Consider the following 15086-nt stretch of genomic DNA (forward strand, 5'->3'; position numbering starts at 1 on the left):
GGTGAGAATGAATCAAATGACTCAAAGAACACACCCAGCCAGGGTGGCCAGGAAATTTGAATGTAAGGCTAAATTCTATAAAGAACAATGGGGATTGATTTTGATGTTGCTTCCTGAAAAATGTGAATGGGGATTGCCACCCTAGACCTTGAACAGTGGTAGACATGTGTCCTCCAGAGCAAAAAGCAACCCCTGCCCTACTCACAGCTATGTTCCTTCGATCTACAGAGGCATGTACCCAAATTCTCAGCACAGGAATTAAACCTTGCAAGTTCTGCAAAATTGTGTTGTAGGGGATAGACAAGCAGGGCACTGAAGATAGCAGGAAACAGTTTTATTTGGCTGCAGCCAGGTTCAGAGGGTAAGGCTTTTGCTGTAGTCAATTAACTCCCTGAACCCCCAGTTCAGGTAGTTTCAGAACTTTATACCCAGCATGTAAGGGAAGGGGCTTACACATTCACAGTCTTCGGAAGTTCACATAAAAGCAGCTTTTACTTTCACTGTTTTGAGCAAGTTAACCCTTCAAGGACAATACCTGAGAAGGGGAGAACTTCTTCTCCCCTTTCTTTCCTCCCCCTGCCAGCTGTTACCACGGAGCCCAATTGGTAACTTCTCTTATTTTAGAAATATAGACATCTCTGTGAAGCTTCAGCTCAAGGCCAGAGGCCTTTTTAAAGGATCTGTCTTTTTATTATCACATTTTGCATTTGCAAACACACTTTTACAAACTACTATACTGGATAGATGTTTGTAAAAAACTAGTAAAGGGGCGTTCAGCTCTTTTGTAGAGACTCTTTTACTGATAGTCCTAAAATCAATTATGGTAAAGATTTCTGGAGGAGCTTAGTTAAGATTTTCTGTGGAGGAAGAGGTGCCACTACAATTGAACTTGGATTTTTCCCCCCACTATGGGCTTATCAGAGTTTTTACCATGCTGTTACACATTTTAATACTCCAGGAAGGTGGAGTAGGGAGTGAATAGCATTGGAATAGTTAAAGCCCCAATCTGTGTGTTTTCACTGGGGTAACGCATTGGATATCATTTCATTTAATTGGGTGACACTAGGAGGTGAATGCTCTTATCTCCAATTTACAAAAGAAGAAACTAAAGTTCAGAGCAGTTAACTTGCCACAAGTCACAGGGCCAATAAGTATCTTCGAGGAGATATTAAGCTGTGACTTTCTCATCTCAGATCCTGGCTTCTAAGCATTAGGCTCAACTGCTTACCCCAAATTGGATGCACCAGGAACTCTTAGGATTTAGAGTGTTTTAGTTTGATTTTGTTGGGGGAACACACTGCAGCAAATGTTCTTCCAGGCATAGTCACTATCAGGCTGGATTCTCTACCCCTGTGTTCTAGGAACTAATTATAAAGTAGGACCCTTCAAGTAGATTCCTGTAATTACATCGCCTGGATAACTTTATATCTAATTCTGTAATGTATTGCATTCCATATGTAATGCATTCTCTGCATTCCTTGGCTCAGCACTCCTTTCTCCCTCTTCCCAGAGAGCAGTGTAACACTTCCAAATCTTTATCTGTTCCTATCACCTAAGACTCCCTCCTTTGTCATTCTTGCCTCCCTATGTAATCACCCTGGATTATCACTCAACCTCAAGATCACATCTGTAGCATCGCTTATTGTCTTCTAAGGTAACAGCCACAGATTCCAGGAATCAAGACATAGAAATATTTAGGGGCCATTTTTAGCCTCCAACAGCTAATGATGACTAAACAAATATTATGAAGCCATTGTTTTGAACTGAACTCCTTTATTAGGGCCCCAAAAGACCAGACTAAACTGCACCAATATGATGTCAATCATTCTGAATGCCTTATAATCAAACAGCTTTAAAGAAGCAGATAGATTCCCAAACAGTTTTTCCTCAAAGTAGAAGATTCCATTCTACCTGAGTCAGTAGGAGGTCCCTTCTGCTTTAATGCTTACAAAAAATTAAACTGATCCATCTGTTTATTTTTTTCCTTCCTCTTGTTGCAATTTCTTGTCCCTACCTTACAAAACCTACTATTTTGAAGAATGTAGGCTGCTCCAATTAATGACTCTCAAATAGGAGCCAATTAGAACTATAACAATTTTTTTTTTTTTGGTAATTTTTCTTCTGACATGATGTTGAACATCTTTTCCTGGGCTTATTTGCCATCTTTATATCCTTTTTGTTGAAGTTGTGGTCCTTTGTTTATTTTTTAAGTGATTTGTTTTGTTATTGTTGCACTTGAAATGTTAACAAAAATAAATTTTGGATATACATCTTTTGTTAGGTATACGATTACAAATGCTTTTTCCAACATAAGCTTGGCTTTTTATTCTTCTGTCATTGCCTTCGCTAGAATAACCTTGATTTTGATGTACAATTTATCAACTTTTTATTTTATAGATTCTGCCTTGTTATCATATCTCAGAACTCTTTTTTGTTTGTTTGTACTGGGGATTGAATTGAGGGGGCTCTCTCCTTGAATTATATCCCCAGCCCTTTTTATTTTTTATTTTGAGACAGGATCTCACTAAAATTGCCCAGGCTGACCTCAAACTTTCAACCCTCCTGCCTCAGCCTCGAAAGTAGATGGGATTACAGGTGTGCACCGCTGCACCGGGCTCAGAAATTTAATTAACCCCAGGACACAAGATATTTTTTCTGTAAGTTTCTTAGTCTTATATCTTAAAATTAGATCTGTGATGCATTTTGAGTCAATCTTTGTGTCAGGTCCACAGTTCTGGTTGAGATTCATTATTTCGTTTGTAGATGTCTAGGCACATAGACATCTAGATATCTAACTGGCCCAACACTATGTGGTGAAGGTGATCCTTTTCCCACCAAATTACTTTTGCACCTTTGTCAAAGATCAACGGGCATAGTTTTATGAGTCCATTTCTGGATTTTCTATTCTAGTTCATTAGTTAATAAGTCTATCTCTGGGCCAGTACTACAGTCAGTATAATTTTTAAAACTCTTAGAACTGGTGCAGGGAACACTGTTACAATGTTTCTGTGCTGTAGGGAATTCTTCATCTTAAGAAAGCAGTTTAAATATATCTCTGATTTTCAACATAAATTGTACTCACTTTTATTTAAAGACTACCACTGCCATTTTAATGCATTCACCAACATTAAGAATTAGGAGAGTTTTTCATATTCTCTCTCTCTCTCTCTCTCTCTCTCTCTCTCTCTCTCTCTCTCTCTCCCACACACACACACACACACACACACACACACAAACACTTCACAAGGCAAGACTCAGAGATCACTATCCTGATTTATCTACTGAGTTTTGTCCCTATGTTTTCAACTCTCTGGTGTACATCTCCAGTTGGGGATGTCCTTCAACCCCAGAAGTCCCTCTGCATATTAAAAAGTGAGATTATACAACAGTTTCTGATTTGTATTTAGTTTGAATTTGATAAAGAGGTTTAAAAATCTGATTCAATATATTTTTATATTTGGTCTTTAGCAGCTGTCATAGAGGAAAAAAAATATTTTACCATTATATGGAAAGAAAGAAATGCTTCGTTGGCTATATTCACATAATCCCAATCGCAAAATTTATCTTTTCATTATTCCATGAATTATTCACAAACTTAGTTGAGTTACACTTGCAAACTTCTGTTTTCCCAGGTTTTAATCAGTAAATATAAACAAACTAACTAGAAAGGTTGCACCTTGTGTTTTAACAAATGGATCAAAAGGAACAAAAAGTTATTTATCTGGAAGATTTTTTAAAACATTTTTAGAAACCGTTCACAGGTATTTTAAGAATGCAAATATGAGCGATTTTAATAGGTGCCATATTAGAACTGACTCTACAGCAAAATCATGTAACAATGAAAACATTTCCAATGTCTGTTTTCAAACTACTATCTTTTTGTTTAAATTTCTTACAATTAGCAGTCACTTTCTCATTCACTGTTAAGATGTCACCTTCAACTTAGATAAAGTTTTGATATTCTGGTTATTTTTTAAGTACCATATTATTGACATCTGTTTATAATTACAGAAAAAGTTGATAAATTGAAATATTTGGTTTTTTTCTTAAAAAAGAATAATATGTAATATTTGATTGTTCTTCTAAGTGCTTTGATAGTGGTATTTTCATAGTTCCTCCTCATCCAATAAAATGCATTGTAAGAATCTGGCTTAGTCTTATTTTATATGAGTGACTACATCCTTGGCACCCATAGCTCTTCGTGCAATTTCACTTTCAACTTCTTTGCTCCACCAACTTGCTATGAAGGCTGCAGTGGAATTACCAACCATTTTTTCTTTGATGTTCCAGTAAATGCAGTGGCTTTACTGCCACTGGATACACTTTTACTGTTTGTTTTCATAGAACATATTTTAATATGTAAACAAGTCATTTCTGGTTTATGAGAATTTTCACTATGAAGATTTCTTCTCTGATACATCTTTCCTTCACCTGGTTCATGAAAGAGAATCATACTTCTCTCTGCATTTCGTTGTTTAAACAGAGGAATGCACAAATGTGGCTAACTTACTGGCGTTGGAGACAGAACACTCATGTTGATTCTACTGGATCCAATACTATTAACTGAGTGATCTTCAGCTCATTACTTAACCCTCTGTGTCCTTGTTATGTCTTTTAAACAATGGAGGAAATAATACTTCAAGGGATTGTTATCAAGAATAAAAAAAATTAGTTCATTAAGGTGCTTAGAATCTTACCTGACACACAATGAGTTCTTGGTAAATATTAGCTAATATTTTTGAGAAAAAAATAAATAAAATTAAAATAAAGTATAATAAAAATACAAAAATATAATTAATCAATTTTAAATTTATTGTAAGTTTTTTGGTACCTATTTTATCAAATTTCCAGTGATACTTTCTGTGCAGTTTTGAAGTCTTACTGACAAAGGAACACATTCTCATGCATTGCCCTGTGGTTTCCCAAGTATTATTTTAGTGACATTTTACCACCACAGGAAGCAGGAGGAGCAAGTGCTTTGCCAATAGCACGAGGCTTTTCCCTTTTTCTGTAATGTAAGAAAGCTCCAAAGAGTTTTCTGACTTTTTATCAGTAAGCTTAGTAAATGTGGTCTTAAATATTAGAACATGGAACACAACAGTAAAAATTATACAAAGTTGTTTTCAGATTCTGGAAACCCATTTTTAAATATCTCACTTGTCCCGGTAGCTAAATATGACAATTAACTAACTTATTAAGCACATTTTACAATTTTTGTGAGGTACATCACTAAAAACAGCAAGAGTAAAACCATTTTTCAGTCTGTCTCCTTGTTAATTTCCCCATATTTCTTGTTTAATCTAAGAGACTGACATTGCTTTCTGTTCTTAGGTAAGCAACATAGAGCTCATTCCAGAAGTAAAAGAGACAGGGCTGCCTTTCTCTCATTATTCTCTTTGGCTTGCAATATTTGTTTTGTCGACAATCTCCAGTTTCTTTGAAGAAAAGCTTTAAACTACTTGTTGAATTTCTTAAAAGTTAGTTTTAAGAAAATCAAATAGTAATATGTGTAAGTTATTAGCTAAATCGTAGCCCACCCCACCTCTGGCCCCTGGCACTATGGAGTCCAACTGTCAGCCCAAGCACAGAGTTCATGTTGAACAAATATTGTGGCTTGATTTGAATTAATCCAGTGGTATAATGTACATAAAAGAAAATGTCAATCCTATTTTCAAAGTACTTTCAACATAGAGAACTAGTTATAGTAAGATGTGTTCCTTAAGCCAATTTAAAATTGTTAACCAATAAAATCATTTTATTGAAGGCCTTTCAACAATGCATCTTGGAAGGTGTTGTGTGCATTGTGATTTTGCAGAATAAGAATCCTGGACACCAACCTGCAGTCCTAGGAAGACCTTAAGTTGCCTCCTGGCATTTCAGTTTCTCCTCTACAGCAGAAGGTAGGTGGCTGAATGATCCTGAGAGCCCTCTCTAATTTAAATTATTAATATTTAGCAACTTAATTTCTATCCTGCCTGAATTACGAAACTTGGTAGTTTCCATATTTGTGGCATTTCTGTAAAAAGGCTTATGCTTGTGGGAAATTCCTAGATAAATGTTATTCACCTTAACCTCTACTTTCTGTGAAATGTTTCCGTGTGCTTCTCTATACTTCACATACTAAATCAATAATGTCATTAGGAGCTCTACTAAAGAAAATAAAACATAACTCAAAACAACTTCCCCCAAGAGACATTAAATGCTCATACCTTGAAAGAAGTCTAAAACATCCATCAACTGATTAAATGTCTAAAAATTTTATTGGAGGTTCAAAATTTGATTTGGCTCTTATTTTGTCACCAACACAATTACTTTATTCTTTTACTATTTTTAAGTGATGTTCCTGAAATCACAAGTTTAAGCATAAATATTTGCCTACTGATACTACACTCTGAGTGTTCCTGATAAACAAAAGAAAATTTTAAAATGTTGAAGTCTATACATTTTCTGACTCCAATATCACTGTTCTCATTAATCTCACCCAAGTCAGTGCTACGTTCTGGGTTCTAGTTATATGTATAGCTATAAAAACATAGATTAAAAATTGTTTATACAATTTTCTTGAAATGTTGAAGGCAAATGTAATAAATAGCAAGAATAACCATTTAGGAAAAAATAATTAGTTGGGGATTCTGTGCTATACCTAATCATCAAGGATAACAACAAATCAAAAAGAACACCCTGGTTCAAATGATCACTTGGACTTGACTTAACTCAAGAAATCAACTTTAGACTTCTCTAAGCATCATTGAAATTTTGAAAAAAAAAAAAGTGGGTATTAAAAAAATTACACAGGGCTGGGGATGTGGCTCAAGCGGTAGCGCGCTCGCCTGGCATGCGTGCGGCCCTGGTTCGATCCTCAGCACCGCATACAAAACCAAGATGTTGTGCCCGCCAATAACTAAAAAATAAATATTAAAATTCTCTCTCTCTCTCACTCTCTCTTTAAAAAAAAAAAAAAAATTACACAAAGCATAAGTCTCAGAGACTTTGGACTTGGACTTTTGGGCAATGCTAGAAGACTATGGGGACTCTTGGAAGTGGACTAAATATATTTTGTATTGTGAGATGGGCATGAACTTTTGAGGGCTGGGGGCAGAATATTATGATTTAGGTATAAGGTATCCCCCAAAAGCTCATGTGTGACACACTGCAAGAATTTTCAGGGGTAAAATGATTAGATTATGAAAGGTGTTACCTAATGAGTAGATAAAGATAATATGAAGCATAATAATAAGCTAAATATTATCCCCTAATTTCTTTATCTTAAAGTCTTAATTACTCTGATTTGAAATAATTCATACAACATGCTTTTATAGTATTGTTTCTTTAAAACTTATAAGTAAATAAATAATATATTGGGATGTGCTCCATATTAAATGTGGAGAAGTCTCGACACAGTGGATATGAAGTGCAAACATTTAAACTTGACCTCCAGGACTCCATAGGTTTCCCCAGTTTCTCTTTGATGCAAGTTCTTCTCTTTAGAACCTGACCTAAGGTGTGAACAATGTGCCGCCTGATGTCTTTGTACAAGGAACCATTAGTAATGGAAATCTCATGCCTTTGTTCTTACTGTTCCCGTATTCTCCTCCATCACCCTCTTCAGCCTTGTGCACACTTACTAATCCTAACTTCAGCATTTCCTCTAGGAGGCAATTCCTGATCTTACAAACTTCCCTCTGGGAAGAACTCTTCAGTTGTGGCTTACATGCAATTTCTTTCCTCTATAGATGCAGAAGAGCACCTCTAATATTTTCCAGGTTCTTTTGTGCCATTCTTTCTAAATTAAAAAATAAGGAGCCTGTCCAAAGACCTGGCGCCATCTGTGCAGGTGCCTCCCTTCTCAGGGCTGCTGGCCCCACTGCCAGGCTCCAGAGTGACCCTTCAGCAAGGTCAAAGTTGTGCCAGCCAGACTCAACTCGACAAAACTCAACTCAACAAATCTGACTGGCTGGAAGTTGGGCTGATCTTGGGTACCAACAGCTTCCTGTGGTCCTAGCTCATCAAACAACATAATCATATAATGATTATAGAAGACCTTCTGGATTCACCAATCTATTGAGTTTTGAATATCAGAGAAAATTACATGTGAATATATATGAAGTCAGAATTTGTGTTTTGCTTGACTAAATGAAAGAAATGGAAGAGGGAGAAAAGGTCCATGAAGAAAAAAGAAAGAAAGAAAAATTACACAAGGCAAAAAGGTGTTTCTAATGTCTTGGCTGATAGTATTTGGTTAATAATCAGTATTACTGGTAACTCCCTACATATCAATCAAGATTCTAAGCATTTTACATTAATTAATTTCATCTTCATAACAAGTCTATGAGATAGGAACTAGCAGCTCATAGCAGCTATGTAATCAAACTTTATCACTTTAGGAGCTGAGGCCAAACACGCCATGCCAGGTACAATACATTGACAGGGACCAGAGGACTACTTCATCCAAAGTAAGCAAGCCAACAAGCAAGTGTGACACCAGCACCACCTGCCCCAAACTACTCCATTTTGTCCTTTGCAGGACCAATTCACTTCTGGAATGCACCAACAATTCATTCTCCTTAATATGTATCCCACTTTTCAAAAATGGCATTTCATTCCATCTCAGAAACAATAAAACCTAGTAATTTCATATGCATCAACACAGTATTAAAAGAGAGATCCATGGGCTGGGGCTGTGTAGCTCAGTGGTAGAATGCCTGCCTCGCACGTGTGAGGCAGTGAGTTCGATCCTCAGTACCACATAAAAATAAATAAAGATATTGTGTTCATTTACAACTAAAAATTAAAAAAAAAATAATAATGAAAAAAGGGAGATCCAGGCATACAGCACTTCTGTTCAGCTTCACCTCAGAAGATAATGCATCAGTGTTAAAAGGATAGTCACTTATTGTGGGCCTACTTGGTGCTTTTTAAATGCATTGAGATTCTGGATGGAACTTTTCCTTCACATGCTTTATTTTTTCCCCTGATATGAAATCTTGGCTGTGATTCATTAGAAAAATCAGGAGATATAAAAGTTATAGTAGTTTTTCAATTTTATCTTCCAAAATATAATAAAGCTTTTGATCTACTTAGAGCATTTAAAATTCTCAACACTATTGCTTGGAGTCTAAAAGATACAAGTCTCCTGTACTGGGTAGATTAATTTTAATGACAGTAACCTTTGTGATTCCCCTGCACACGAAGGAGAGGCTAATTCCTTTGAGTTGATAATCCTATAGTAAACAATAATATGTGCTTCAGATGGAGGGAGGAAAACACCAGCAGCTCCTTGGTATTTTCTGCCTCTGGGCCTGTTTGTAAAACTCATAAGAGAAGGTGCCCATGTGCACAGGGTTGGTATCAGTGGGCACAGGACAATAGTGAATTTGACTGATATTCCATCTTTGACCTGTGTATACTGGAATAGTGTCTCTGGAAGAAAAACAAACTTCTTCAAGGTCTTGAATTTTTAACCAGAAAAATGTTGAAGTGGATGAAATGAAACACTCTCAATTGACACCGCACCACAATCAAGGCAGCTACCACGATGATACTAGACTCTGTATCCTAGCAAACATCTGCCCAAAGAAAGAACCATCTGAGGAATGGAACCCACTTACAGCTCACCAAACTTGTGCATGGCACACTGACAGGCTGTTCTAAAGGAGGAAAGAAGCGGTGCCTTCCTGTTAAAGACCCTTATTACTGGTAGGGGGCTTTGAAAGTCCATCAGTGCATATCACGACTCACCCTCACCATAGTTAGATGGGTCTCAAAGGCCTTCGCACTCACGGAATTCCTATAGTCTAAGCATCTTAGGACATACTTTGAAAACCCAGACATTGCGAGATGTGAGCATGCTTGGCTAGGCTTGGGAGAATCAGAAAATCAAGGTCGAAAGTAAAAACAAATACACATACCAATTCGAACTCCAGGCTTAGAAAGAAGGTCAAGAGGTGATGGGAGTAGCTCCTGCTCTCTATTTGGCTAAAACAACTGCAGTTTCTATTGATTTTCTAATTTCCAGAATTGAGAGGAAAGCTCTGGAAGACAATGTCAAAGAAAAGAGCAACTCCTAAATACAGACTCATTTATACACATTCTTTCCACCATCGCCCTGGCAGGTCAATAACACTGATCACCTAAGACAAAAAGAGAAATGCGTTTTCAGATACAGTCAGCATTCATGAAGTGTAAAGATCTTTTCTGTTTCATGTTTTTTTCTTCTTTTACACCTAGCAAAAATTTTCTTCATCCTTCCAGGCCCGATCTTAGCCACCTGCTTGTCATGGGCCCCAGCAAATGGTACAGCTGGCAAGGGACTGGAGTGATGATGGTATGGCAAGCCACCTCAGTGTCAGGAAACAACCTCTACAAAATGAGTCTGCATTCTTAGTTCACCTAATATCCAGGTAATATGTCCTTTGTGGAGAGCATTAACATTGTGGATAACAGTGTTGATCTATAGGCAAGAAGTGAACAGACAGTGGGAACAATTTCATTCCAATCATCTTGATGGGGGGGTCTCTAGTTGTGTTTCCTGTCATTCTTATTTCTTCCTCTAAGTTTATTCTAACATTAGAAACCATAGCATATCAAAACTAATATTTTGTTCCCCAATTCTAGGATTGCTCAAATTTGGTGTAAAATTAAACACTGAACTGAACTGCTTCATGGAAATCTGAAAATCTCTTGAAAAAGCTTTAGGAATTCCTTGAAAGAAAATGTATTCTTTCCATTGGTGGCTCTAATGCACAGTCAGCATCGGAAACAAACACGTTAACACAATTCTGACAATAATCCCCAGAAGAGTGTATAATTATCTTTATTTTACAGTAAGTAAAACAAGACACCGAGTTTACAAGCAGCAAGACTGGGATTTGAGCCTTGGCAGGTGATTTGTCTCCAAAATTTATCCTTTTATCAACTAAGCTCTACTACCCTTCAAAATCAAAACCCACTAGATATTTGGGATACCATTCACGTGGTGTACATAATAAATCCTTTTGCAATGTCTCAACAGTTTGATTTTTTTTTAAAAGAAACCTTTTGTATAACTCTGGCTGAAAAAACAAACAAGATTTGGATCTAGGAATTACTCTGGTTTGCACATGACTGGGAAACTGACCAAGCTTGACCCAGTTCTGAAATCAGTGATTTCACTGTTTGCCGTTAAAAGTGATCTGCCCAGCTGGTCAACTTCGTGCCACCCCTGGATTCCCTCCTGCAGCCAGCTCTCTGAGGCTGCACTTCTTCCTTGTCCTTTACCAAGAACATTCATATAAATGATTCAGGTACAGATGTCAGAAAGGAACTGCTGCTCCCTTCTCAACTGACATTTGTCCTCCAGGGCAAATGGGTTTGAAGGTTCAAAATCTACTTGTGAGCCAGAAATTACCACTGTCCTCATCTATTTTGGCTGAACTAGAAGCAAAGAAAGCACTTGATTTATATAAAGGGAGTTGGGAATGGAAAGAAAACCCATTTTTGTGTTGCTATGACTTGGTTTCTCTAGTTAGCAGTCACATGAGTAACAACCTTGCTTTTGTTTACCTGGATCTGGTTAGACCACAAGCATTCTTCTTACTGGGTCTGGTTGGCCTTAGAGGTGGTCTGTTTCAATGTCCAGAGCAAGAGATAAGGCAAGTAGAATATAAATGGGGAGAAAATAGATGATGTCACCGTATCTATTTAAAGAGGAGAAAGAAATACTATCCTCTGAAATGTGTGGGAGTTTGCAGGGTGTGACCCAGGCAGTTATCAACTAACAGGAGACACAGAGTGTAAAGTAGGGGGTTTAAAATAGTGACTTACAAGCAATGTGGGAGCAAATTGGCAGAGTCACAAAGTGATATCCTGACATTCCATCCTCCATGGGGTCTGTCACTACACTTGTTCAAAATAGGGCAACTCATGGTATGACCTGATCAAAGAAATTTAGCTAAGACATAGAGCCCAGAGGACATTTATCAGGCATACTCTGCTAGTCATAAACTAGGTGCATTTCACATGGTATCACTCTCAATCCCGGGGTTTGTACCGAGAGAGAGGGGTATAATTTCCCATTGATAATTCTGAGTTAACTGTTAGGAAGGAACACAGCATAGATTTGAAATGAGGTTTGGTTGCTTCTAAAGCCTGTGTTCTTCCACTTTGATATAGTCTTCCTAACTCACTCTCCTTGTCCTGAGCTTCATGCTCATTTGGTACAACCCGCCTCAGCGAAAGCACTTCTGAGCCATCAGCAAGGGTGGCAAGGGATGAAAGGCATGGGCTCATATGCTAATAGGAGTCCAACTGTTCCCTGAGACCCTAGAGCTGTGCATCAGTGTTTACTTCTGTAATTGTGTCCCTTCCTTGGGTTCCATTTCAGCAATCTGGGTTCTTCTTTCCTAGCCACTGGCTGCCCGTCAGCTCCTGCTGTCATCCCTCATATCTCATGTAGATCAGTCTACTAATGTAACTGTGTTCAAACGTTTTTCACTTCTGTATCTGACATCTGAGCGAGAGGTTCTTGGGGTTGTTTTTGTCTTTTGCCCCCCCTCCCTGGCTTTTCTCTGCAGCACTGGGGATTAAAACTAGGGGTGCTCTACTACTGAGCCACACCCCCAGGCCCTTTTAATTTATTTTGAGACAGGGTCTCACTAGTTGCCAGATTTGCAATGCTCTTATTATAGCCTCTTGAGTTTCTGAGATTACAGACATGTGCCACTGCACCACGCTGTCACCCTCTTTTGGATTCTATTTTCTGGGATAATGTGATTAGCTGATCAAGGAAAGACTCATTCATTCAGCAAGAATTTACTGAGTTCACAGGAAGGAAACAGAAATGTTTTAGGTGCTAGGAACAGAAATAATTAGCATTCAGTTCCTCCTTCAAATACCCTAGTGTTCTTCTCACCTGTTACAGCTGTGCCTGGTGACAGTCCTGGGACTGGGAGCACCTGATTTCCTCATGCATAACTTCCCTAATGCATGAGCCAGGAGAGCAGTCCAGCCTTGGCAGTTTGATTCAGTTCTGTTCTTGTTCTCACGATTTTGTGCTGTCTGGTAGAGCTTTCTTTTTTGGAAATGTTATTGGGTTTTCCTTGATCTATCTCTTTTTGGAAGCCAGATCTCAACTCCAAAGGGCAAATGAGAAGAAAAAAATGACAGGGCAGCTTGTACCCTTGAACAGATAGAACTGGCTGCTTCACCAGAGCCACCAGCTGGAGACCCTCCCAAGGAGTGAAAAAGCATATCAACAGTGAGAGAGAGAATGTTCCTCAGGCAAGGGTCTCAGGCAGGATTGCAATTTGCATTCAGTAAAATTTCCATTCACTCTATGTTAAAAGCCCATTTAACATAGAGTGAATGGGAAAAGCCGTGGCTTAGTTACCGAGTGTCACTTCTCAGCAGTTCTCAGAGCTACAATGCACCTGTTACTAAGAACACTGGCGCTGCGTCAGGGCTTCAGAAACAGCAACAGTGGGGAGCAACAGGAGGAGGCTGAACTTGAAACTTTGGTTAATTTTCCACAATGATAGAATTACCTTTGCTCACTGTTCCCATTGTTTACTGATTTGTAGCAGCTTCTAAATTCTTATATACAGTTATCAAAAGAAGGATTTTTTTCTTTATGGTTGAAATAGAGACAGTTTCAAGAACAACCATTACCATATGTTTCCCCAATTTCTAACATAAATCTGATCAACTAGGTTAATAACGCCTCTTGTCAGAATGAAGACTGAGGTTTACACGGGGAAAAAAAAAAAGTACTTTGCTAGTTTAAAATGAGACACACTCACTGACACACAGAACAAACAGTTGAAAACCATGACATTTTATAGCTGGCAACAGATGAACTCAAACAGTCAGTAAGGAAATAAATGTGTCAGAAAACAAAAATTAAGCAAATATACACACCTAAATGCAAAACAGAAAAAAAAAAAAAAAACCTGTCTAAATATACCAGATGGAGTGAACAGTCATCTGTGGGCAGTGTCCCCAGGGTGTGAGTTTCTTTTAATTGGATTACTTACCGACACAAGTGGAATTCCCATTTCCCAGGGGAGGGCCTTCGGAACAGCTCCAGTACTGTTGTGCTGAGATGCTAACAAAACTAAATTCTAAAACTACTGGCAATAGAAGGAGAAGTAAGAGCAGCATAATCACGATTTTGGACTTAAACTCTCAATCGCCAAGAACTTGACTTTGCTCCAGCACAGCCCAGGCAAAGTGAGTTTGTCTGACCCCCAACTCCACCCCGGTCAGCCTTCTGCCCCGGGGCATCTTTTACTCTTTGGCCAGTTTTTCTTGCTACTGCTCTCCAGCTTCTTCTTCACCTCAAGAGAGCTTCCGAGTGCAGCCTCAGAAGGATCCACGAAAGATTTCTTTATCCAAGTTTTCTTTGGAAGCCAATAAGAAATACCTGACACCCTTATGACAAATTTCACAGAGGCCACTCTCTGGAAGCCTGTGGCTGACTTTGTTGTGACAGGCAGAGCTAGGCAAAAGGCTTAGAGAGAAAAAAAGAAAAGAAAAAGAAAGAAAGAAAGGAAAGAATTGATGGAAAGTTCCAACCACGACCCCGGGATGAGGTTGAAGAAGAAATATGTAGATAGGATTCCTCCCCAAACACGGTTTCTCTTTTTGAAAAGCAGAATGACTCCCTTTTCCTTTTTAAAGCTCGGTTGGCCCCACCTCCTCTCCTTTAGTGACACTTGAGTGAGGCTCTGTTTGCAAATGCGAATGTACGGGACAGGAAAAGCAGCACTGGCTGCCAGAGAGGAGATAACTGCTACTCACCATAAATATTCTGGGCAGACCAGGGAAAAAGCAATTAGGGGGCTGTGGAGGAGCAAATGTTGTCTTGGAGGTAACTGCTGAATACTGGCTGTGTTTGAAAATCTTGAAGGATGGAGACATGATTAAACCGTGCAGTACATATAAATCAATGGTGAACAACACCGCTGATAATTCACATTTATAACAATTGATCATTCTCATGAGCAATACCAAAGATAATTCACCCTCAGCTCATTATTTGAATGAAATGTCAACACCGGCGCACATTCCCGGGGCTTAATCTTTTTTCTCTCTCCTGTATATTTTATAGC

The 15086-nt window shown here is 38.3% G+C and overlaps 1 protein-coding gene across 1 annotated transcript in view; it reads right to left on the reverse strand.

Moving 5' to 3' along the window:
• Egf (epidermal growth factor) overlaps window positions 1–14607 on the reverse strand; it is an 84462-nt gene extending 69855 nt beyond the window's left edge. Inside the window, exon 1 of the mRNA XM_076864724.2 lies at window positions 14010–14607. Within this exon, the coding sequence (XP_076720839.2) occupies window positions 14010–14136 (127 nt within the window). The 5' untranslated portion in view covers window positions 14137–14607. The remainder of the gene's footprint in view (window positions 1–14009) is intronic.
• Between the last annotated feature and the right edge of the window lie 479 nt (window positions 14608–15086).

The sequence above is a fragment of the Callospermophilus lateralis genome, chromosome 8 (genome assembly GCF_048772815.1).
Source record: "Callospermophilus lateralis isolate mCalLat2 chromosome 8, mCalLat2.hap1, whole genome shotgun sequence".
Taxonomy (NCBI): domain Eukaryota; kingdom Metazoa; phylum Chordata; class Mammalia; order Rodentia; family Sciuridae; genus Callospermophilus; species Callospermophilus lateralis.